Genomic DNA, 25463 nt, shown 5'->3' on the forward strand with positions numbered 1-25463 from the left:
TCTCTCAGTTTTCCCCCCTCTCAGTGTGTGCTGTGACCTTTCTTCACCAGGATGGTAAGCAAGAGGGCATGTGCCAGCTGCCTCGGCCACTTGTGTGTGAACCAAGGCGCACAAAGTCAGGCTGCGTGAACTCCAGCCTGGCTCTGGCTTCCCGCCGCTTCATGTGCCCTTGGAGAAGCAGGGGAAGCAGCCACAGCAGCAGCAACAGCAGCAGCAGCAGCAACAACAACAGGAGCCACAGCAGCTGGAGCCGCAAAAATGAACTGCAGAGAGGGAAATGACAACAGCTGCGCCTGCGGTGACAGCGAGGAGAGGAAGATGCTAAAGTGCGTGGTGGTGGGTGACGGCGCCGTGGGGAAAACATGTTTGCTGATGAGCTACGCCAACGACGCCTTTCCAGAGGAGTATGTGCCCACTGTGTTCGACCACTACGCAGGTAAGAAGGTGGGAGGCCTGTCCCTGCAGACAGGGGGAGCGAAGGGTGCCGAGGGGGCCTGGCTGATCTCTGTCATGACTGGGAGTGGGCCTGGCAGTACCCAGGTAGGCTGGCGTGACACAACCACAGAGCTGGCTAGATACCTTAGGGGAACAGTTTGGGAACCAGTGTGTATTCCACCTTTGTCTTTCTCTTAAATCAAATGAGTAACCCTGGGGAAATAACTGCAAGCATCTTCTATTTTGGCGCCAGAGATTTTAACTCAGAATGTGCCCTAAGATTTATCAACTTTTGACTGTGAACAGTGTTGTAAAAGTAGGGTGATTTATCACTATTCTTTCTTCAATAGAAAAAAAAAATTGCCCCTGGACACACAATTGGTGAAAGATGTATTCTTGCCACTTTTCATATATTCACCTCATGTCACTCATAAATGAAAATGTCGAGACTGATAAATATCAGAGCACTCATTTTCTCTAACTGGCCCTGGGAGTAATGTACTTTCATTTTACTGGTGGTGTAGGCGGAGGAGGGAAGAGTCTTAAAAGGGTTTAGATCTCCATTAGTTCACATCTGAATTTTAAGAAGATTAATTTCTGTCGAAAAAAGTAAAGATGAACATAAAATCTGAATTTATTTCCAAGTATGCCCCAAAAGGACAAAATCGTGCACAAAAGATTTCAAGTTACTGAAGTCTTTTAGATATGGTAGTCACGACTAAATTCTTCCAGTTGGCTTTTATTTCTGGAGTGTTCTGAAATTTGTAGTTGTTTTTGTTGGTATGATAACACTTTCTTGGTCTATGCTGGAGATTACTTTTCCTCTGAATTTCTAAAACAAACTTTATGGTTCCTCAAAAGCAAGTTGGTGAAATTCTCCAAGCTTACCCTCGCCAAAATTATAGAACTTTGTTGAACAAAGTGACTGATGGGAGAGATTTTAAGAGGTTGGAGGTTTTGTGAGAGGAACAATTCTTTCTCTCCTCCCTGGCTTTGAGTCAGGTTTAGTGAAGGGGAAATGGCCCACAGGAAACCTGTGTCCATGCTTGGTTTGGTGGCTGTTTAAAAGTCTCTTTCTTTAGGAAGTTGCTTCTTTTCCAGAGCTAAACAATCACCTCCCACCTCCCCCCAACTACATGTCCATGATTTATGACATTACTGCACAGCAGATAGAGGGGAAAACAGCAGTGAAAAGAGTAACCATTGCCTAGCAGGGTTTTTATCTATTTGCCAAAATTAGAGCAAATTTTAACACTGACTCTCTTAAGCAATTCTGAAAATATAATGCCGCTGCCCATAGAAGAATATTGCAATGAGGACAAATAAAGAACAGGTAGACTTTGATCATGAGAAGAAACAAACTCTATAATCAGTAGTTTGAGCCTTAATTATTTATTCTACAACCTTTTTTGTGTCACAAAAGGGAAGCCTAAAAAAAGCCAAAATTTTATTTCATGAACTTTTAGATCCAAGGTGAAATTCTGCACCGCCTAGAGCAGAGGTTTGAATACTTGTGAAAATTATGTATCCAAATCCCCCTGTGTGAGGAGACCTGTTACAGCATGAGTGTCAGGAAAAGAAGAAAGCCATCTTTAAAATCAGCCTATGGAGATGAAAATAAAATTCTAAATCAAACACAAGCTGGACTCCATGAAATCAAATTCTTTTCTATTTCAATCATCCTCGTGCTTGCAGTTGTTTGAGCATCAACATATCTTGAAGGTTTGTTATCCTATCAAATCATAGCCACTTTGCTCATTGAAGTGTCTGGGTGGTGTACAGGATTCATGCAATTAGCTGTTAACCTAGAGGTGGAAACCTCCTAAGGAGAAAAGCCCAAAGATTGCCTTCCCTCCAATTAGCCATTGAAAACCTTATGGAATACAATTCTACTCTGATCCACAGAGTTTCTCAGGATTCTGAGTTGACTCAATGGCAATAGTATTGGTAATACACTGTTGACACTCATCAACATTGTTGCTTTGACTTACACCTTATACCTCTTTCAAATCGTCTCCTGTGCTTTCATTAAAGTAAAAAGGGAACGAAAGCATGAACCATGTACATCTAGGATTTCAATGAAGTCATTCTTTCTATCAGCAATATGATCTTCTCCATCACAAACACTAGCTTCCCTCACCACCATCTTCCCTACATAGCATATAATGGAATGTAAATACTTAGGCAACCATGAGAATCCACAATCACTGAAATAAATAGAAATAAATGCCCTCTTCTCTCCTCTCCATCAGTACCCAATTCCTGAGGCCTCTTGGTTCACTATAAAAAAGAAACTAAAATTTTACTGCCTTTAAGTTGACTGCAGTCTGTAATGACCATCCACTAAGTTTCCCAGGCTATAAATCTTTACAAGAGGAGACTGCCTATCCTTTTCCCTCAGAGCTGCCAGTGTGTTTAAACAACTGACTTTTGGTTAGCAGCCAAACACATTTTATGCACCATACCTCCTGAGCTACATCCTAACCCATTCTCTGATGGTGTAGTCCATGAGGACTCGCGCTGCTCACCAGAAGGCCACAGCTTTCTAACAGTTTGCACTGGCTCCACTATGGCTCCGTGGGGGAAAGATGGGCAATCTTCCCTCCTGTGACTTCAACCTTGGAAACCAAATGGAGGATCAGCTATGAGTTAGTTCGATGCCAAGGCATCGACTGAGTCTTTGGGACATTGCCATTCAGCTCAAATATAGTATGGAAGACAACTTTCAGGCCCATTGCAAGAAATAATAAATATAATAATAAAGATATGGGTACAGCAAATTGTTCAATACGGCAAGTTTTAGACCCAAGTGTTTACACTAACTCTGTCACTTACCATGGGAGCTCAAGCAGGTTGCTACGCTTCTCTGTACCTCAGTTACCATACTTGAAAAGCAATAAAATGATCTATTTCATGGATTGTTTATAAAATATGAAATATATTTATTCACATGAAATTCTTAGAACAGTGTCCCACACATAAGCGTTAGGTATATGGTATCTAATATTATTAAGAATAAGATCTCTACATCTCTGAAAGAGACTTAAATTTAATTGGGGGACAAAGGTTTCATAGAAAAACATAATTCAAATAATAACTTCCAGATGAAATGGGATGTGATGGAGTACATGCATTTTCCTTGCAAAATAGTTGTTGTGTGCCATTGAGTCGCATGCAACTCATAGCAACCCTATGTACATTAGCTCTGAAACCTGCCCTATCCTGAGCCAATCTTACTCTAACAGACCTAATCCCATTTCTCCAGTCACTGAATCAATCCAACTCATCCTGCGTCTTCCTTTCCTGTGTGGTCCTTCCACCCTTCCAATCATGATGCCCTTCTCCAAGAACTGGTCCTCTTGGCCATGTGCTCAAAGTATGTGAGAGAGAGCTTCAAAATCCTTGCCTCCAGGGAGCCCGGTTTCACCATCTCCAGGACAGACCTGTACATTCTCCTGGTAATTGACAGATAAGCTTACATGAATTTATAATAGTGGAATAGTAACTTGAGAGACGAAACATTAGGTTTACATGGATAGCTATCGAAAAACCAGCAAGACTCTTTTAAAATATTTTAAGAATCTTGGTTATTATGTGTTCGTTCTACCTACCAGGATCTAAAAGTATACTTTCTCCATGTTACTTTCTTTGGCAATCCTAAAAAGAAGTCCTTCCTCCATCTTCAATCCATCCCCAGTAGTTTATTTGTATCTCTGGAATAAAACTTTCCTCATTGTATAAATACTATCGTTTTCTTTCTTTTCCCACCCCAACTAGGCTCTGAGCTCCTCAAGGAAGAATGATGTGACTTGCTAAAGCAAATTATCACTTCTCAGTCTTCATCTTTATTTATATCCTCTTTCATAGCTAGCCACTTCCTTTCTTGGAACATTTTTCCTCTTGCCTTCTGGAATACCATAGCACCCTCAATGGTAAATCATTCTCCATCTCTTTTGCTGTTTTCTCTCCAGCCACTAAATGTTTTTATACATCAGTATTCCATCTCTTCCCTATTTATTCACATCCTTGTTGATTACCTAATATTTATCCCCCAGAATCTCTTCAAAAAGCTTTTCATTAGCTTTTCTCTCTCTCCATCTCCCTTCCCTTGCCCCGGTATGCATACAAAAAAGTTACTCTTTAAAGCCTTTTATTGTGCCATGGCTTTCCTTATAGCAACGTATCACTCTCTGAAAATTTTGCTTGTAATTTTAGACATAAAATATTGGAATGTAAACATCATGAAGACAAGGCTTTTGTTCTAGTCACTGTTGTATATGTAGCTTCTTAAATAAAGCTTGGCACATGACAGAGTCTAAATAGATGTTTTGTTGTTGTGTGCCTTTAATTTAGAACCAACTCATAGCTGAACCCGCCAGCAGGTTTTCAGGGGCTGTAAATCACACAGGAGGACATTGTCCATCTTTCTCCTTCAAAGCAGCTGGTGGATGCAAACTACCTGTGTTTGGCTTGGCAATGCAACTCTTTACCACTGATTGTAAGAAAAGACTGTTTTAATCATCATAGTTTGAGGGTTAAAACTAAAATATCAGGCTGTTGGGACAAAGGTAGAAAAGATCAGCCACTCCTTTTCCAATGTGTCGTAGAGCACATCTCTGGGCCCAGATTTCTGTCTCTCACAGGGATATAACTCAAGTTCCTAAGGGCTTTCTGAACTTCCACAACCTACCTGGGAGCTGTCATCTTTCTTATGTCTTTCTTCTTACATTGATGTCTAAAATGATAGCTTTGCATTTTATATCACATCCTTCACTGGTAAAATATCCTTACCCTAAATGCTTCACTTGACTAGTGGAATAAAGATTAGATTTGGTTTTGAGAGTACTTAGATTGCATTCTGAGTTAATTAGATCATATGCCCAGGATGTATCTTTGTTAGCATGAGTTTATAAAATAAGTCCTTTCTAGCTGAATTCCATGCATGATTTAGCTGATTTGCCATTTTCATCATCTTCTGCATCAAAATTTATTACATCTGCAAATCTTCCTTCTATCAGCCATACCTCCTCGAGTTTCCTTATCAAACCCACATAATTTGTAAACTAATTTGTCATTATTTGCAAAGCCAGACTGCCTACAAAGGAAATTAGCACAATTCATAGAAGGGGGAGAGCTGAGCTAGCTACTCGAACAGCTGAATGAGACGTAAAATAAAACTATGTGTACATAGAGCTTTTTTACAGAAAATCTCTTCCCATTTGCAAGGGGGGGTTGTCATTACTCTGAGGAAGACTCCGTTAGAATTTTAATAACCATTCTCTGCCATGGTCATTGACAGAATCAACTCATAACTTACCCTCTAGCAGTTTTTTCAAGGCCGTGAATCCCATGGGAGGAGATGGACCACTTTTCTCCTGTGAAGAAGCTGGTAGATTCAAACTGACTGTCTTCGAGTTTGCAGTACAAATCCCTACCTTCTAGGCAACCACAATTCCCTTAATAACCAGAAAAGGGGGAAACAGTATGTTTCATTCACAGGGTCAGGGAAGTGGGGAGCCAATAGCATACAATACGAGTGAATAAAAGTAAATCTCCAGGCCTATAAAGGATGTCACATACTTCTGGCAAGTTGGGATTATTTTTACTTCTTTCACTAAAAAATTTTACGAATTTTACTATTTTTTTTCTGAAGACACTTAAGAGTATAATGGAGAATGAACCAGATTCACTTCTTCGTAAAACAAGAAGAAATATAAAACTATTCTTATTAGAATATGGGATACATTACCTTAGAAATAAATGAAAGGATGAATGAATGAAGTTTGTAAAAGGACAAGAACAAGGAGGTCAACTGAATCACTCATTTCCTTTTAATGGAATGATACTTAAAAACACCTCCCAGGGTATTCAATCTCCCCCAATATCACCTTTTGGAAGGAGGATACTATGTCTGTAGTCTCTTTTCTGGTATCTGGGAGGCCATAGTAAAACCTCAGTTCTTTCACAGTCTACAATGTGAAACTACAGATTGAGAACCAACACATATATAAAGTTCAGATGCACTGTCTTCACACTGAGAAAGTTAAATCACAGTGAAGAAATGGTAAACGATCTCTGTTAGGAGGAAGGAAGAGGGAAGAACAGATGTGGGAGAAGGAAAGAAAATGAAGTCTATGTGACCAGAGTGGCACTTGCCAGAAATCACTAGAATCACGTTTGTAAGTTGGGAAACTACACCTGCGGTCTACAACTGTCTGCACTCCAACTTTAGTTGATAAGTTAAAGGTTGTCACTAATTCAGACCTCCATGGACAGATTCCTTCTAAGCATAGCTTTTGGCTTCTTTCACTAAAAGAATTTACAAATTTGACTTATTGTCTATTGAAATTGGGTTTCAGATAAACCACAGTTTATTTCTGGGATAATTTTGGCCAATATCTGCTGTGTCTTCCTCTTCCTGGGGAACAAATAGCAATTTTGGCCCCAGAGGTGGCTAAGTAAGTTGGAAGTCCATGCTTTTGGTCATGGTTTGCCCTCTACTACAAAAGCAGCATGAAGGTAGGTAAGAAGCATAAGGTTTCTCAGAAAAGGACAAGTAAAAAAACTTAACAGAAACTTCCCAATAGACCCTGATCACATAGTCTACAAGAATGTAGTGAGGGCCCACCCTCTTTGTAAGGATGTTGTTATGTGTTGTTCAGAACCATCAAGTCCACCCATAGCGACCCTATAAACAACAGATCTGAGCCTCGCCCCTTCCCACACTCTCCTCACAGTCTTTGCCACACTTAAGCCCATTACTGCAGTTACTGGGTCTGTCTCATTGAGGGTTTGTCTCTCCTATGCTGATCCTCCACTTTCCCCAGCATGATGTCTTTTTACAAGAACTACCCCTCCTAACAAGCATGCTCAAAGTGAGTGAGACAAAGTGCCAGCATCCTTACCTCTAAGGAACACTGTAAGGGCACCTTCCTCCATGGCAGATTGGTTTGCTCTTTTGGCAGGCCATGAGCTGTTCAATACACTTCTCTAACACCACAATTCAAAGGCATAGATTCTTCTTGTTCACTGCCCAAGAATACAGGTCAGATGTAGCTGAAAATTTACTTTCCCAAACAAAAATCCATCACACCCCTTGGGCTAGCTGACAAAACTCAAACAGTTCATTTCCTTGTCAAAGCAATAAAGAAAAACCAGAATCTCATCTTGCATGCAGAAGAGGCCAACTCTGGGCTAGAGTAGCCTCCATGGTTCCTGAAGACCCATCAACTCTTCAAACCTGTTCAAATTGTTCATTCAAAACAAACATCTGATTCATCTGTATTTACTCAACATTTTCTTTTGTTGATTCCTAATACAGTTTTAGCGGCAGTATTCTTCCTTCCCAATCTTAGTATGGATTTCACAATGGACACGTGGATGCTACAAGCAACGTGATGGTACTAATTATGAAACTTGAATGTCATTAGAGTATGTGCTAACAAAAACAGCTATATATTTGTATAGTGCTTGTTATGTTTCAAACTGTGATGTTAGTGTAGAGTATTGAATTTACCCTAGATTTTCGGAAAAACAAACATGTTAGCTTTAGGGGAAGTACAACCAGAATGTGCCTTATAAATGCGGATGGAGTCCAATTCTTTGTCTTGGTTCCTCTAGACATGTCATCAGGAAGGATCAATTGTTAGAAAAGGACATCATGGTTTGTAAAGCAGAGGATCAGTGAAAACAAGGAAAACCTTCAATGAGCTGGACTGACGTGACAAAACCAGCAAACCAAAAGACTCAGACCAAAGATGGTGGAGACAACAGAGAATTAGACTACATTTCCTTCTATTCAGGGCTTCAAACTAATTCTTCCAATTATAGTCATGACCAACGAAGTAAAACAGAAAGAACTCGAATGTGTAAAATATGGATAAACCAGAATGGTAACCAGAAAGAAAAAAAAAATCACAGATCATCACCCTGCCACAAACTTAAACTTCAATTTGGAGAACAAAAGGGCAGAGGTTCATGTTGCATCTTGCAAAGCAATCATCCACCCTGACTTTATGAGGCAGAAACAGCAGTGGTAGCTCAAAAAAGGTAAAACCCAACCACACTGCTTTGAATGTATGATATTCTCCACAGTTCTGGCAATAAATCCAACTCCTGGGTCAGACTCATGAATGGCTCTTGATGTCTCTCTGTCCTGTAATATTTCCCACTCCAGTTCTACACTACCCTGTAGCCGCGGTACACAGTGTACTTCACTGTGTACACTACAGTGTATTAAGGAGAGGCATATCAGGTTTAATTGCACAAGAAACTTTAATAGTGTAGTATGTAACATGTTGGACTGCTAACTGGATCTCTAGCCACTTTGTGGGAGAATAGTGAAGTAGTCTTTGCCAGTAACAATTTACTTCCTTGGAAACCCAATTGAAGATTATTATGATTCAGAGCCAACTCGAAGGCAGTTGGTACTGGTAAAATTTGCAGGTACGGACCTCTCCAAATTATTGAAGAGTAATGATGTCAATTTGAGGACTAAGGTACACTTGATTCAGGGCATAGTCTTTCTAATCACTTGCTATGCATCTGAGAGCTGGACAATGAATAAGGATGACAAAAAAAATGATGCTTTAGAGCTGTGGTGTTGGAGCACTGAATATCCCATGGACAGCCAAGAGAACAGATATGTCTTCCAAGACATCTCCAGATGGTACAGCCGGAGTGCTCCTTGGAGGCAAGAATGATGAGGCTTTGTCTCACTTTGGGCATGTTTCTGGGAGGGCATATTCCTTGGAGAGGGACATAATGTTGGGACGGGTGGAGGGGTCAGCAAAGGAGAGGAAGACCATCAACTGAGTGGGCTGGCATGGTGACTGCTGCAATAGGCTCTTGTGTGTCAGGAAGTGTGAGGATGGCACAGGATACAACAGGGTTCAGATATTTTGTTCATAGGGTTGCTATAAGTCATACTCCACTCAATGGCAACTAACAATGCAGATATCATGTTTTTGACAAATTGAAAAACTAGACCCTGAAAGTCTATTTGCACCATTCTTCCAAAATGGTGTGCTCACTTCTAGGTTCTGCTACATTTTGGTAATTCTTACAGTATTCCAAAAGTTTTCATAGTATTATTGCATACTTAATAGATTATTGTCTATTAATAGACTATGCACTTTCAAAAGAACAGATATGTCTTGCAGAAGATGCAGCCAGAGTGTTCCTTGGAGTCAAGGACGTTGAAGCTTCATCTTACATACTTTGAACATGTTGCTAGGAGAGGCTATTCCCTGGAGAATGACATCATGCTTGGGATGGCAAAAGAGAAGAAAATCCTCAATGAGGTGGATTGACAAAGTGACTACGGCAGTGGGCTTGAGTTTATCAGAGATTGTGAGTGCGGCACAGGATAGAATAGGGTTCAGCTCTATTGCTCATAGGATTGCTATGAGTTGTACTTGACTCAGTGGCACCTAACGACAACAACAAGTAAAGAACATATATAGTCCATATGTTTATATCAGTTTATGGTGAAATAGTCTTTGTATTAGCTACACTAAAACAAATCTATCCAGACATGTAAGGAGTTAACCAAGGGGAAGGGTATTCCTTGCTCATGTTATGGGCCCTGGGTGTGTATATCTAAGTCAACTAGGCTGCTTTCCTCCAGGTGCTCAGTTAAGTACCTATTGTCTTTTTATCCTGTAACTCCACTATCCACTGAGATCTTATGGGTATCTGCACTTAACCAAACTAGTGGGGGGAAACATGGAGGAGCTTAAGTGGGACATTTTTTTGCCATTCTTAGAAGTAATAGACATCATTCCCAGTCAAACTCTGTAGAAAACAGCTTTCTAATAGGCTACGCCAGACTCCAAAGGTGGACGAGAAATAGAGTGTGAATGATGTGTGCAATAAAAGGATACAATCTTCAATATAGATAATATCTCAACATCAACAAAACAAAGTGTTGACCACTAGGCCAAGAGGCAACATCATGATAGATAAATAAAGTATTGAAACTGTCAATGATTTCATCTTACTTGGATCTACAATCAACACCCTTGATACCAGCAGTCAGGAGATCAGGAGATGCATTGCTTTGGACAAGTCCACAGTCAGGGACGTTTCCAAAATATTGAAGAACAATGATATTAGTTTGAAGACTAAAGTGTGCCTGATTCAGGCCATGGTCTTTTTCAATTCACAGCAAGCACTGTACATCTGAAAGATGGACAATGAATAAGGATGACAGAAGAATAATTTATTCCTTTGAGTTGTGGTGTTGGTGCAGTGTACTGAATATCCCATGGACTGTCAAAAGAACAGATATGTCTTGGAAAAGATGCGGCCACAGTGCTCCTTGGAGACAAGGATAGAGTAGCTTCATTTCTTGTATTTTGGACGTGTAGCTAGAGGAAAAGAAATATCATGTTTGGAAATGCAGAGGACCAGCAAATGAAAGGAAGACCTCCAATAAGATGGATTGAGGGAGTAACTGCAGCAATGGCCTCAAGTGCATCAGAGATGATAAGGATGGTATAGGAGAGGACAGGATTCAGGTCTGTTGTTACAGAGTCACTATTATGTCATACTCGACTCAACAGCATCTAACAACAACAACAACAATCTCTGCTTGATTTAGACCAAGGGACCACTAAATAGTCTTGCATATCTTTTCCCTCATGGAAATTACACTTTTACTTTTCCAAAGGAAGACAACCCAGTCGTCCATCCAGTTACTGACACACCCCCAGGTAATGCAGTGTCCTCTTTATTGATCCAAATATGACTCACTGTATCCAAAAGAGAAACTAAAATTGTGATTCATTGCCTCTCAATGAAAAGATAAACACTTCCTTTGAATAGAACAAGAGGGCACTGAATAGTTTAAAATCAGGAAAGTTGTGCATCAAAGTTGTTTCCTTTCTTCATACCTATTCAACCTCTATAATGAGTAAATAATTCAAGAAGCTGGGCTATATGAAGAAGAATGTGGCATCAGGATTGGAAGAAGATCATCACCAACCTACATTACACAGATATCTCAGTCTTGCCCACGAAAGTGAAGAGGACATGAAAAACACTTGCAAAAAAGATTAAAAAACTAGTCTTCTTTATGGGCTACACTCAAGAAAACAAAATGCTTTAAATTGATCAAAAAACGGCAGTATCATAATAGATGGTGAAAAGACTGAAGTTGTCAATGATCTCATTTTACTTCAACCTCCAATCAACATTCCTGGAGGCAGGAGTCAAGAAATAAAAAGAGAGCTTGGGGGTGGGGTGAGGACTATAAAGATGTGTTGTATTGAGAACATGTGCTGTCAAAGACCTCTTTATTGTTAAAAAGCAAGGATGTCAGTTTAAAGACTAAGGTGTACCTGCCTCAAGCATGGTGTTTTCAATTGTTTTGTACATATGTGGAAGTTAGGCAATGAATGAGAAAGATAGAATCAGAACTGATACTTCTGAATTGTGGTGTTAGCAAATATGATTGAATATATCAAGGACGGCCAAAAGAACAAGCCAATCTGCCTCGGAAGAAGTGCACAGGGAGCTCTTTAGAGGCAAGACTGGTTAGGGTTTGTCTCAAGTACTTTGTGCAAGTTGATAGAAGGCATCAGTTCTTGAAGAAAGACAGCATTCTTGGAGAAGCAGCGGTTCAGTAAAGAGGAAGAAGAGCCTTTAAGAGATGAATTGACACTGTGACCACAATGAGCTTGGTGCTGTTGTTAGGTGCCATCGCATCTACTATGACGCATAGTGATCACATGAACAGATGCGAATCCTGTTGCATCCTGTGCCCATCTTCATCATCTCTGGTACCCTTGGGCCATTGCTGCAGTGCCAGTCCATCTCATCAGGGATCTTTCTTTCACTGACCCTTCACCTTTCCAAACACGCTATATCTTTCAAAGGAATAATAACATGTCCTAAGTCTGGGAGACAAAGTTTCACCACCCTCACCTCCAAGGAGGACTCCGGCTGCTCTCTCTCCTCTTCTGGCAGTCCATGGGATGTTCAGTACAATCCCACTTAAGGCAAGGTTTTCTTCTCTTGTTCATAAAGTGATATAACTTAAAATTATTGAAACAACAACAGCATTGCCTCTAGGCACTTTCACCCCTTATACAAGAGTAGAACAGGGACAGGGCAACTAAAATATATAATCCTCTATTCAGAAAAGAAGAATAAATGGAAGCTAGATATCAATAACACAGTCCTCCCAGTAGTTATTAGGAAAATCCCCTGCCCTGGCAGTAGAAGCAAAAATTTTTTAACTTTCATTACATTCTCATGGAGAAATCCTTTTGTCCCACATTCAATATTCTGCCTAGTTTTGCTCTCTGGTAACTGCTTCTTCCTTGCTCTTATTGGAGCTTGAAAAGCTGCTTTTCACCAAATTGCACAGCCTTGACATTCTTCCTACTGTTTTTGCTGTTTGAAGGGTTCACCTTTCATGTCATAATCTTCAGGTTTGGGATTTCTTTGGAAGCTTTATTCCCTTCAAATTTTAGATTAGTTCTATGTTCCCATAACCACATCCAATATTAAAGTGTGTCTTTCTTAGTCAAACTTCTTGGATATGACTGTCTATTTCCTCAAGCCAACGCCTTTCTCACTCAAATTAAGAATAGCTACCTAGAGGCTGTTTAAAAAAGAAGGCTTTGATGGGAAGCCAACACCCTAGATCTTATCACCTAGACATAGGACTGGTTTTTTCTATTCTTAACAAGGAATTTTTAATGAACCATTGTTGCTCAAAAGCCTTTTAAGTCATATCTCCCATTTGTGAGCTTCAGAGAGTCAATTTTTCCAACACTGAGAGGCTCTTAATATCTTCACTCTGCTGAGCTGTGTTTAAAAAGCAAAACAAACAAAAAAAAATACAACTACCAGCAACCATTTGATTCATCTAACATCTTGCTAAACACAGAACGTAACAATTAACATACACTAACATTCTGGAGTTTTCCAACATTTTCATCTAGTGCTATAGACACCGAAGATTTTCTAGAATTTCTGCCACAAAAATATCTATGTTTCTAGCTTATTCAGTTTTCTTATTGCCTGCCACCTAAATGCTTAATACATTGCCACAAATGACAGTAATACATGGGGGGGGTATGTGTTTCTAAGCACAGTCGTCAGTTTAAACATGTACAGAAATGTGTTAAGATCATGGTGATTGCCGCAATGGGCTCTTGTGTGTCAGGAAGTATGAAGATGGTACAGACTAGAACAGGGTTCAGATCTGCTATTCATAGGGTTGCTATGAGTCATACTCTACTCCATAGCACCTAAAAACAACAACAACACACACACACAAAGAAAAAAACAACACCACAATTGTTTAAATCAGGAGCCATTATTTTTGTAAATTACTAGCTAACTTGGGCAGGACTGAAGAGCATTATGCTAAGTGAACTAACTCAGTCCCATAAGGACAAATACAGTATAAGACCATTATTGTAGGATGTGTATGGGGAGGGGGTGGTAATCATAAGGTCACACAATTTGATGCATGGAGGGAAGGGAGAGTAAAGGAAGTGGGAAAGATCCAGTGTGAAAAACAATGTATACGAACTTTGTGAGTAAACCACTATAAAATAAAAATTTTATTTTACATTTTAAAAAATCCAAGCAAACAAAAACCAAAAATCACTGCTTAAGATAATAGTTTACAGTTTTTAGGTTTTTGTATTGATACTATTAAGTAGGATGTAACAAATTAACCCAAATATGTAATGGGCAGCTCTTTTGCTCATATAAGAGTTCTGAACGGATGTGCAGTTTGTTGAGGTTTCTCAGCTCATTTAGGGATCTTCTTTTTCTATCTGAGTACCTGTTATCCCTGCGAGCTTTGCAGTGCTCTACATATATAGACAATGGAATTCAGAAGGCTTTGAAGAAGGGCGGACAGAAGGGTGGTGGGGCCACGACTGCAAGTAGCATGCAACACATACAGTCACAGTTCACTCAAAAGAACTCAGAACAAGCCTGCACACTGCCCCAGGGGAAACCAGTTTTCTTCCCAAAAAAGGACTAAATAGATTTCATGGATATTACTAATCTTACCATAGTCACCAAGATAAAAGTGCTTATATCATGTATTATAGTCTCAGCAAATCAATGCAAACTACCCTAAGCATTTAACTAGCTATTTATTCAACTGTAAATGACCTAGACACAAATGCAAGGTCAAGCTTATTGTCGTTGAGTCAGAACCAACTCATAGTTGACCCTCCACTGTGTTCCTGAAGCTATAAATTCTGTGGGAGGAAATCGCCCATCTTCGCCCCATAGACCTGCCCATGGGTTCAAATCACCAAAGAAGTACAGCCTTAGGGTTAGCTGTGGTAATTCATTGAAGACTACACCGCAAGAGCTCCCCCCAACTTGGGCATAAGAAAAAATCATTTACTAAAAATGTGAATTATTGAGCCTACAGATTGTTGTGTGCTGTTACGTTAGAACCAACCCATAGCTGACCCTCCATTTGTTGTTCAGAGGCAGTTAATCACACAGGAGGAGATTGCGGGTGGCTAAAACAGACTTTTAAGAGAATCCCCCCCCCATGACTGTTGATTCAAAACTGACTCTCAATGACCCTATTGGACAGACTAGAACTGATCCATAGAGTTTCTTCAGCTGTAAATCATTACAAGAGTAGACTGCCTCATCTTTCTCCCAAGGAGTAACTCATGAAGTTGATCTGCCAATTTTCACTTAACATCCCAGTACTTAGTCCACAGTAATGCTAGGGTTCCTACTCTAAGATTAAAAACCCACCAACTGGCATTGAGTGCGTTCTGACTCATCGGGACTCTCCATTGGATCTTTGAAACTGACCATCCTTGTGAGAGGAGAATGCCTATCTATCCTTCTCCCTCAGAGAGGCTGGTGGATTCAAACCACTGACCTTTTGGGTTAGCAGCCCACCACATTGTACTCTACACCAAAAGAGGTGTAAAAATAAATCTCCAGCAAGCACTTTAGGCATTTCATAGTAGGCAGAATGTATATAACTTCCATTATATAGATCATAGATAATTGACTATCACAAATTCATATAGTTCAGTCTAAAGCATTTGAGAGAGATTGGGAAACACTTCCTTAAGCTAATAAAGCTTCTAAAATGCCTCTAACTCAAGCAAAACGGAACAATTAAACACTCAACCATAAATCAATAAAAAGAACCTCAAAAGCAGATAGATACCATTTCTTGACTTGAGAGGTTCGAAGGGAAGAGAGCACATAAGACAGAAGAGGTCTTACAAAGCTCTTAAAAATAGCTAAACGAGGGTTCAGGGCACTTTCTAAAAAAAGAGCTGTGCCCTCGGCTTAGAAGAGGAGACCCTGGGGAAGACAGAGTTCATAAACCAGGAATCCGGAAGTGCTGGGAGTGAACTGTGTAACATAGGATGAGAGCCTGAGAGTCAGAATAGTGACAAAAGGGAACTGTACGGCATGAGGAAAGATGGCAAGCCAGGCACGCTCAGATGCACCAAGACCAGCTGCTGGGAGAAAAGCTCTGGAAGTGACTGCCAATGCTTCACAAGATTGAACTGCTGCTGTTCAGTGAGCCTGTAAAACAAACAGGCAGTCTAACACCTTTAGAGGGACCACAGAGGGTAATTAGAGACTACCAACTCCAGTAAGAAGCAACAAAGGAGTCTTAAAGTGTGGGAAGGAGTTTGGGCTCCTCGAGGCAGTTTTGGTGGCAGTGTGTCTCGGATACTGTTATTGTCTCTCCCTATCTAGCCCAGCATTTATGACATGAACAGTAAACATCTGTTTCCCTTCAGCTAATCCTCTTGTTTTTCTTCAGGCTTTGACCTAACATTTGGGCAAAAGGAGAAATGAAAACAATAAAATACAATTTCTCTGAGTCAAAAGGAAAACTTCCATTTGGTCTAGACTCTCATTCCTGAGAAAGGACTGTATTCTACTTGCCAACAATGCTTAGTGAACTGACAAAAGTCATTCCTAATCTTCATAAACCAAAACTACACCCACTACCTCAAGTCAATCCCAACTCCTAATGACCCTACATTGTGTTTCTAAGGCTGTGAATTTTTATGGGAATCTGGTGGATCCTAACTACTGACCTTCCAGTTTTGACCTACACCACCAGGGCTCTTTTAGGTTGCTAACCAAAACCATAAGTGGTTATTAATAAAATTTTGCTATGTATTTTGTATAGATATCTGCATTATTATCTTTTCTATCTTCTTTGAACTATGCAGTATCTCCATGTTTGTTATTGCTACTTGCTATTAAAATATTCTAATCCACCGCAAATCTACGTGTGCAGCGTAGAATAGAACCATGGAGCTTTCGACCTCTCAGAAAATTATCAGGCCTTTCACTGGAGGTGTCCCTGGGTGGAGTCAAGCCACCAATTTTTGCTATAAGTTGACAGCTTAACAATTTGCACCACCTGGGACTATCACTGTATCTCTAATTAGTTTTTCTCCTTGTTATTGCTGGTGCCATCAAGTTGCACATGACTCATAGAAGCCCTAGAGGAACAAATCGGAACCCTGTCCTATCCTGCAGCATCCTTATCAGACCCAGCACAACTGAGCCTATTGCCAGTCATTGTATCAATCTATCTCGCTGAGGGTCTTCCTCTCTTTCATGCCCCTTCCACATTTTAAAGCATGATGTCCTTTTCCAAGGAATAACCCCCTCCTAACAATATGCCTTGACAAGATATGTATCTCCACACAAATATGTCTTGGAGAAGATGCAGACAGAGTGCTCCTTGGAAGCAAAGATGTTGAAGCTTCATCTTACATGCTTTGAGCATATTGCTAGGAAAGTTTATTCCTTGGAGATGGACATCATGCTTGGGAAGGTGGAGAGGTGTTGAAAGAGAGAAAGACCTTCAACCAGGTAGATCAACATGGTGACTGTAGCAATGGGCTTGGGCATCAGATTGTTAGGACAGCACAAGACAGGACAGTGTTCAGATGAGTTGTTCATAGGATTGCAATATGTCATTCTTGACTCGACAACACCTAACAATAACAATGTGAGACAAAGCTCCATCATCCTTATCTCCAAGGAGCACTCCCATATTTTCTTTTTTTTAAAATTTAATTTAGTTTGTTTATTTTTCATTTCAATGAACATCTACAGAGATTTTGGGATTCCATACTTTCTTCAAGACATACTTGTTTATTCTTTTGGCAGTCCATGGAATATTCAATACTCTTCTCCAACAGCACAACTCAAAGGCATCGATTCTTTTCCTGCCATCCTTATATATTGCGCAGCTCTCAGATATGTAACAGGTAACTGGAAAAACCATGATCTGAATTAGGCCTACCTTAGTCTTTAAACTGACATAGTTACTCATCCGGACTTTGAAGAGGTCTCTGACAGCAGACTTTTTCCTGATTTCCTGATTGCTGGTCCGCAAGGTATTGATTATGGATCCAAGTAAAACGAAATCATTGACAATTCCATCTACCATAATGCTGCCTATTGCCCCAGTGGTGAGGAATTTTTTTTTCTCAATATTGAGATGCAATCCATGTTGAAGGATTTAGTCCCAGGTATTCCCTTTTTTATTGATTTTTTAATGAAAGTTTATAGAGAACTTGGATTTCCATTTATTCAATATTGTTCATTTCCCTCCCTGCCAGTTCACTTTTTTCTTTGTTATACACCCCACCCCCAACCCCAGTCCACTTTACTACATAGCTCTTATTATGGACTCTTGTCATGCCAATAATACCTAATCATATATTCCTTTTATGTAGTTATCACCCTTGTCTATTTCAATGTTGTGTATGTCATTTATCCCCTCTTTCTTAGTTTCCCCCAAACTCCCTTGTCAGTCCTGTTTTATAACAGTGACAATATGCAGTATTTGTCTTTTTGTGACTGAAATTTGACTCATCATAATGTTCTCCATGGTCACATATTTCATGAGTTCTTTGTTTTCAGTGCTGCATAATATTCTATTGTGTGAATATACCACAGTTTCTCTATCCATTTGTTTCTTGATGGGCACTTGGGTTGTTTTCAACTCTTTGCTATTATGATCAAAGCAGCAATAAACATGGGTGTGCATATATCTGCTTGGGTGGCAGTTCTGGTTTCTTTAGGGTATATTCCCAGTAGTGGAATTACTGGGTAAGATAGTATTTCTATTTACAACTTTTTGAGAAAGCCCCATACTGCCTTCCATCATGGTTGCACCATTTTACACTCCCACCAACAATTAAGTGGTGTTTTCATTGTCATTTGTTTTAAGAAATTTTTTTATTTCATTTTTTAATTTTTCTAGTACCCACTTATGTTCAAGTAAGGTGTTGTTTCACTTCCAAATGTCTTTTTTTCTTCTCTATCCTCTCTTTCTTAATTTCTAATTTTGTAGCATTGTGGTCTGAGAAGATACTTCGTATTACTTCTATGTTTTTTAATTTATTGATACTTGCCTTATGACCTAAAATGTGATCTATCCTGTAGAACATTCCATGCACATTGGAGAAGAAGGTATGCTGTGCTTTTTCAGGGGTACTTTAGCCTATAAATATCTATGAGATTGAGTTGGTTTATTGTGTGACTTAATTCTTCAGTGTCTTTGTTGAGTTTCTGTCTGGAAGTTCTATCTTTTCTTGAGAGTAGTATATTGAGGTCTCTGACTACTATAATAGTGTTGTCTATTTCCTTTTTCAGTTTTGTTAATGTGTGTTTTGTATATTTTCCATTTGGTGCATAGATGTTATTGTTATGTCTTCTTATTCTATTGACCCTTTAATCATTATGTAGCAACCTTCCTTATCCTTTGTTATGGTTTGTACATTGAAATCTATTTTATCAGATATTGATATCTCTACTCCTGCTTTTTTCTGGTTGCCATTTGCTTGGTATATTTTTTCCCACCTTTTTCTTTTTAGTCTATCTTCACTTTTCAGGTATATCTCTTGTAGACAGCATATTAATGGATTTTGGGGTTTTTTAATCCAATCTGCTCCTCTTTTTTTCTTCAGTGGTACATTTAAACCATTTATATTCAGTGTGATTATTGAGAGGCAAGGTTTCATTGCTATCATTTTGTTGAGTTTTTTTGGTGTTGTTGGATATTCCCATTTTATAAGTGAGAAAAAGCTGAAGGAAATATAATGGTCAGGGTTACATACTAGGAAGGAAAAACATTGAAATTCAAATCTGTCAGTTCAAAGGTCAAATTATCAGAAAAGACAGACCATCTTGACTAAAATGGTCCCCTTTCCCCTCTATGTTTATTTCCTGTATACTTATTTTGTTCCATTGCTCATGTTCCCTTGAAATATACACTTCATGAAGGTAAAGTTCTTTTGTCTGGTTTGCTCTGATATTCTTAAAGCCCAGGATCAATGTCTCAACACAAAATGTATCAAGAAATACTTAATACTTAGTAAATTATTGAAGCTATGAGTTAATGGAAAGAATGGCACCCAAGAGTACTTCACACTTAACCATTTCACTTCCCTGAAATCATGCTGTGTGTACAGGTACAATTTTCTATATTGATATAATAAAAAAGGAACTATCCTAAAACATCATGAATAAACTTTGAGAAATACTATAGTGTCTTACTTAAAACTTATTTAAAAAAAAACCATTTTATTCCTCCAAAAAAGAAATTTCAAAAGGTTTTGCTTCCAGTCAGTTTTGAAGCTTGTAAATTCTTAGTGATTTAATTAAGTTAAAATGTTATTTTTCTAATTATGTCAAAGATTTCCATTTTATCTCTAGTTTTTAAGTGCTATATCCTAGAGGCAAGTATAAAATTTTAATTTCTTAAGGAAGTGTGTACTGTGTGACTTTCTTTCAAGGAATGCAATTAATTAAGAGGAAAAATAATAAGCCATTAATTTCCTTACTCTCTATCAAGTATAAACTTCTATAAATTATGAATGATATTTATAAAACAAAAACTATTAATTTGTCAGTAGTATGTCAATTCTCAGCTGGTACACTTGTGAGACATGCAGTGAACATGTTCATATATTTTACTAATGGAGCACTTTATACTTGTCAAAGTAAGAGTTATTAGGAGAAAAAAACCCTGGTTTTCTCTTAACAACTTTTCTCTGCTTGTATTGGATTAGCTGCACTATCAGCAATAAATACTTCTCTCCTCAACTAAAACGAATTTCATATGACATTTGCAATAGTTCAAGCTGCTAAATAAGGGCCTTAAGAGTTTTCAAGGATAAACATGTTTTTAACCAAACTTTTCAGAAGAGCGTTAAATCTCCAAATGTCAATATTAGACACAAGCCTTGCTGTAGAGGTTCTGCTCTATTTTGCTCATTTACCCTCTTCATAACTCTCCACACCAAGTTCTTATTTTCTGATAAACTGAATCCATGAGACTACAGATCAAAACCCTCTCCTCTCCCTCAAACTCAGCAAACATGGAGTAAGCACCACGATTGTCCTCAGAAAAGTTCAAGGTTATTGAGTTCAAACTATACACTCAGATCCTTCCAACTTCTTTCATAGATCTTTGACTTATTCTTTCTCCCATTTTCTTATGACTTATGAATGCAGTCAAAATCAACCAACTTCATACACACAGAGAGAGAGAGAGAGAACACACATTATATTTCAGGTAACCTAAACTCAATGTCTTTTTTTGTGAACATGGGAGGAATCTTGGGTTCTAAACTAATGCTGAAGCATCTGCAGAAGACCATGAGTTTTTGGACCCTGCTATGTTATATAAGAACTTTGAAGCTCCATTTCACATACTTTGGGTGTGTGTCCAGGAGAAACCAGTCCTCAGAGAAGGACATTGTGCTTGGAACAACAGAGGGATAGCTCAGGAGAGGAAGACCCCAAATGAAATGGATTGATACAATAATTAGAGCAATGGGAGTGTGTGTGTTGGAATCAGTGAGACTGGCTCAGAACAGGGCAGGGTCACTATGAGTCACAGGTGATTCAATGACACATATCAACAATAATACTGAAGGAACAGAGTTCAAGGCCCCCAACTGCTCCACAGGAGAAAGATGGGCAGTTTCTTGTGCAATTAACTTCCTCTGAAAACCTGCCACTGGGTTATCTATGCGTTGGTTCCAATTCGACAGTACACAACACAACACAACAACAACAATATCATCAACTGAAGTATAACAATTTACACAGTAAAATAAATTATTTCACAATGTGTAAGTTTCTTTATGTGAATCTTTGTATAACTTCTGGAATTTCAATTTATTCCAAGAATTAGAGTTTACAGTGGTGCAAAAAGTATTAGAAACGGAAGAGAAGGAAATTCGGGGGCCTAGATTGAACAAGAGCATAGCTTTCAATGTATGCACACAGTATATGGAAAAACACACTTCATTTTCCATCATTCTCACCAATACCAGTTCCTACAAGGTGAACTCCTACTTATTCCATGTGTGTCCAAGTAAAACAATGCTCTGTAGAATTTTTCAATGACTGATTTATCACATATAGATTATCAGGTTTGGGTTTTGGTTTTGGGGGGTTTTTTTAAGGCACACATAGATAGATTTGAACTTTCAGCCTTTCAGTTACAACTGAACATGCTAACCATTCGGATCACCCAAGAAGTCCTTTCACTTACCAGATTGACAGTTGACCCACTGTACTTTGTATAATAGCACCACTCTGGCTTTTCTGTCTTTCACAATCCCATAAGCAGTTAGAAGTTTTCAGTCTGTAAAGCAAGGAGAATTAATATCCTATTGAAAGGGACATAGCTCCACCTTTACAGCCCTACGGTTAATTTGTCACCGAGGAAAGGAAAGTGTCGCATTAAGCATTTTAAGGGTGCAAAGGATCAGCCCACAGTATGATTCATTTAGCCTTTAGAAATCATTGTCATTTTTCTATTTCTTGGTAAATGGATATCAGCAAACAAGATGTGCTGCTAACTCAGTGATTTGAACCCACCAAAGACTCCCCAGGAGAAAGATGGACAGTCTCCTCCCATTACAATTTACAGCCTTGAAAACCAAGTGGACTGAGGTTGAGGCATTTTCATCTAATAATGATGACCTCAGAGGATTTTATGCATTTTTCCCCTTCCTTTTTCATGGTTCTTAAAATGGCTTATTTGCTATTAAGATCTACTTCTGCACCTATATATAGATTGAGTGTAAATCCCAAAGAAATGTTGTTAATTCTCATAGTCGAAATGTTGTTGTACTTGTCAAGGAAACCCATGTAAACCATAAGAGCACAGCAGAACTGCTCTAGAGATTTTGAAGACTGACTTTTCAAAAGCAAATGGCTAGACTTTGTCTCCTGAAGAGCCTTCTAGAACTCCTACTCAAGAAATTGGCTTATCAAAACAAAACAAAAAAAAACAAACACCCTAGGTTTTATTCTTCTCAGTCTTTCCATGTTAGCCCAGTTCTTTCCTAAGGGTTCTTTAAGACCATTTCCTTTATATGTTTTAAGATATTCCCTTTTCCTCAGAAATGCCTCTGCCTGGCAAATTTTTTATTTAAGGGGATGAACATCTCCTAAAAGTAAGGCAGAGCTATATTAATTCAACGAACAACTTCTGATAAGCCAAATTTCATGCTAACACCATTTAAATTGTATCCTTTATTAAGGGTGGAAAAAGACTTAAGAAAGATTTTAATGGTATATGTGAGAATCATAGAAATTCAGTTATGGAAATTACACTGAGATGCAATGAGGAAGGACTGCATATTTCCAACCTTGGTGAATTAATCAGTGATTCAGAGGAATAATGCAAATCAGATCCTCCCTTCCCCCGCCCCCAATGGCTATCAAGTCTATGGAGAGAGAAAATTAAGTAAAGGTTTTCTCTGTGATTCTTCAAGGACACGTTTATATGGCTCTAAACCCTTGGGATTCTTTTAACTTGAGTCATTAGCAGGTTTTTCTTCAGTATGGAAAGAAATTTTCTTCTACCACTCCCCTACTTTCTTTCCTTTGTTTAAGATAAAATCTCAGAAATAGAAGATTTGTTGTTTTCCTAGAGATGAAAGCAGGCACAGAAAATAGTCAGTGGCTGGAATCCCTTGCTGAATAACTCCATCTCACTCCCCAGAAGAGGTGCTACTGAAATCAGTATCTGCCTGGAGACCTGTTCCATTAAATCAGGGGAGGAGGCTGGTGTAAGAGACTAAGCTGGATATTCTTAGAATAGTCCCAGGTGCTCCCCAAATACAAAGATTTCCATTTGACACTGACTTCCCAAACTTGTTCTTCCTTCGTGGACACTATTTCTTAAGTATTGGCTGAAGATGTGGAAATTAGAGAGCGGAACTAAAAATATTTGAAGATTCACTGTGCATTACTTCTATTCATCTATATTGATTTCCTGCATCCCTTGAGTGAATAACATGCCCCAAACTTTTCTACTCCTGTTTTCTCTCAGCTTCATGAATAACTGGTTCTATCCCTTCTTCCTTGCTTGTTCGTCCTGGCTCTTTCCTCTTGTCATACAAGAGTTTATAGTAGGCACTTCAAACTATATACTAATTATATTTCTAATACCAGGAAATGACAGTAAAAGATGCAGCATGTTTTCTCATGTCAAGAACACAGTAGGTGGGTAATGATGAGAATGACACTATACCTTGCCCAAGAAAGTGTCCAAGATCACCTTAAACTCCAAAAGGAGGGATTTAGATTGTTGTTATTTTTGTTGTGTTTCATCAGGTCCAAGGATCCATAGCGGCCCCTCCAGCTGGTTTTCAGAGGCAGTTAATCGCACTGGAGGAGATAGCCCATCTTTCTCCTGCAAAACAGCTGGTTTATTTGAATTTGGGGTTACAGCAGAGCTTGCAACCTAGGCCAACAGAAGTCCCTGGATTTAGATAGTTGTTGTTCTTGATTGCCATCAAGTCAAGCACGACTCATAACAACTCTATAAATAAAAGACCTGAAGCCTTTCTATAACTATCGTCTGACAGATGTAAATATGGCATTGCTGGACAATTTCCAAAGTGGTCTTGGTATCTTCCCCGTCAGAGGCTTTGAGATTATTTCAGTGTGAGTTAATCCACTCCAAAAATGAAGGCACCCTGGAGTTTTGTAGGATCTAAATGTTAAGAGAGCAAAGGCAGAGGAATGCAGCTTCTTTGTAAAATGTTTTCTTTCTTATCTTCCTCTTCCTGGATATATGGAGAATGTGAAAGGAGTTCGAGCAGGGGAAGGGAGGACACAGAAAGCTGTTTCTGCTCTCAACTCACCTAACATTGTTGAGTGTCCAATGACAAGAATGAGTCAAAACAGACCTGGACAATGGATGGACTCTAGATTTACTTACCACTGCATTCACAACCATTTGTGAAGAAGGTTCCATTTTCGAGAATCTTCTTTTAAACTTTATCTTTTCTGTTGGGTATATTTGAAAAGTAGGGATAATGGTCAGCTATTTGGACTATATGTTCTCCCAGGACCTACTGATTAGAGAAGAGGTCTTATATGCAACTTTCTCACTCAAATGCCATCTTTTCCACCCTGAAACTTTGCCTTCACTCAGTCACTTCCTGATTGTTGCAGATCACTATTCTATCTTCACCTAAAATCTGTATTTATGTATGATTGATTTAGCAATTCCCCCTGGTGGCCTAGTCGCAAGAAGCTGTGCTGTAATCTCGAAGACACACAGCTCAAGGCCACCAGCTGCTCTGTGGGAGAAGGCTGGGCAGTCTTCTGTGCAATTAAGTGTCTCTGAAAACCCACCAGAGGGTCAGCTATGAGTCGGTTCTGACTCAATGGTACTCAACACACTCAACTACCCTTCCGTTATCACAGGTGACTCACAGAGGTGCCTGAAAGATGGAGTATGCTTAAAAGATTGAGTATTGCAACAAAACCAGACTCTCTCATTGAGAAGTGTATGTTGTTGTTATTGTTGTTATGTGCCGTCGAATCGTTTCCGACTCATAGCGACCCTATGCACAACAGCCCTAAACCCTGCTCTATCCTGCGCCAACCGCACCGCCTCTGACACACCCATCCCGATTACCCCAGTCACCGAATCAATCCATCTCATAGAGAGTCTTCCCCTCCTGCGTTGTCCCTCAACCCTCCCAAGC

At 39.2% G+C, this 25463-nt stretch overlaps 1 protein-coding gene across 1 annotated transcript in view; it reads left to right on the plus strand.

The window, feature by feature from the left end:
• Positions 1-215: 215 nt before the first annotated feature.
• Positions 216-25463, plus strand: part of LOC102845597 (rho-related GTP-binding protein RhoJ-like) — a 140438-nt gene continuing 115190 nt past the window's right edge. Inside the window, exon 1 of the mRNA XM_006891791.1 lies at positions 216-436. Coding sequence (XP_006891853.1) covers positions 259-436 — 178 coding nt within the window. The 5' untranslated portion in view covers positions 216-258. The remainder of the gene's footprint in view (positions 437-25463) is intronic.

Source organism: Elephantulus edwardii, unplaced genomic scaffold, assembly GCF_000299155.1.
Source record: "Elephantulus edwardii isolate Elephantulus edwardi_28Jun2011 unplaced genomic scaffold, EleEdw1.0 scaffold00104, whole genome shotgun sequence".
NCBI lineage: Eukaryota > Metazoa > Chordata > Mammalia > Macroscelidea > Macroscelididae > Elephantulus > Elephantulus edwardii.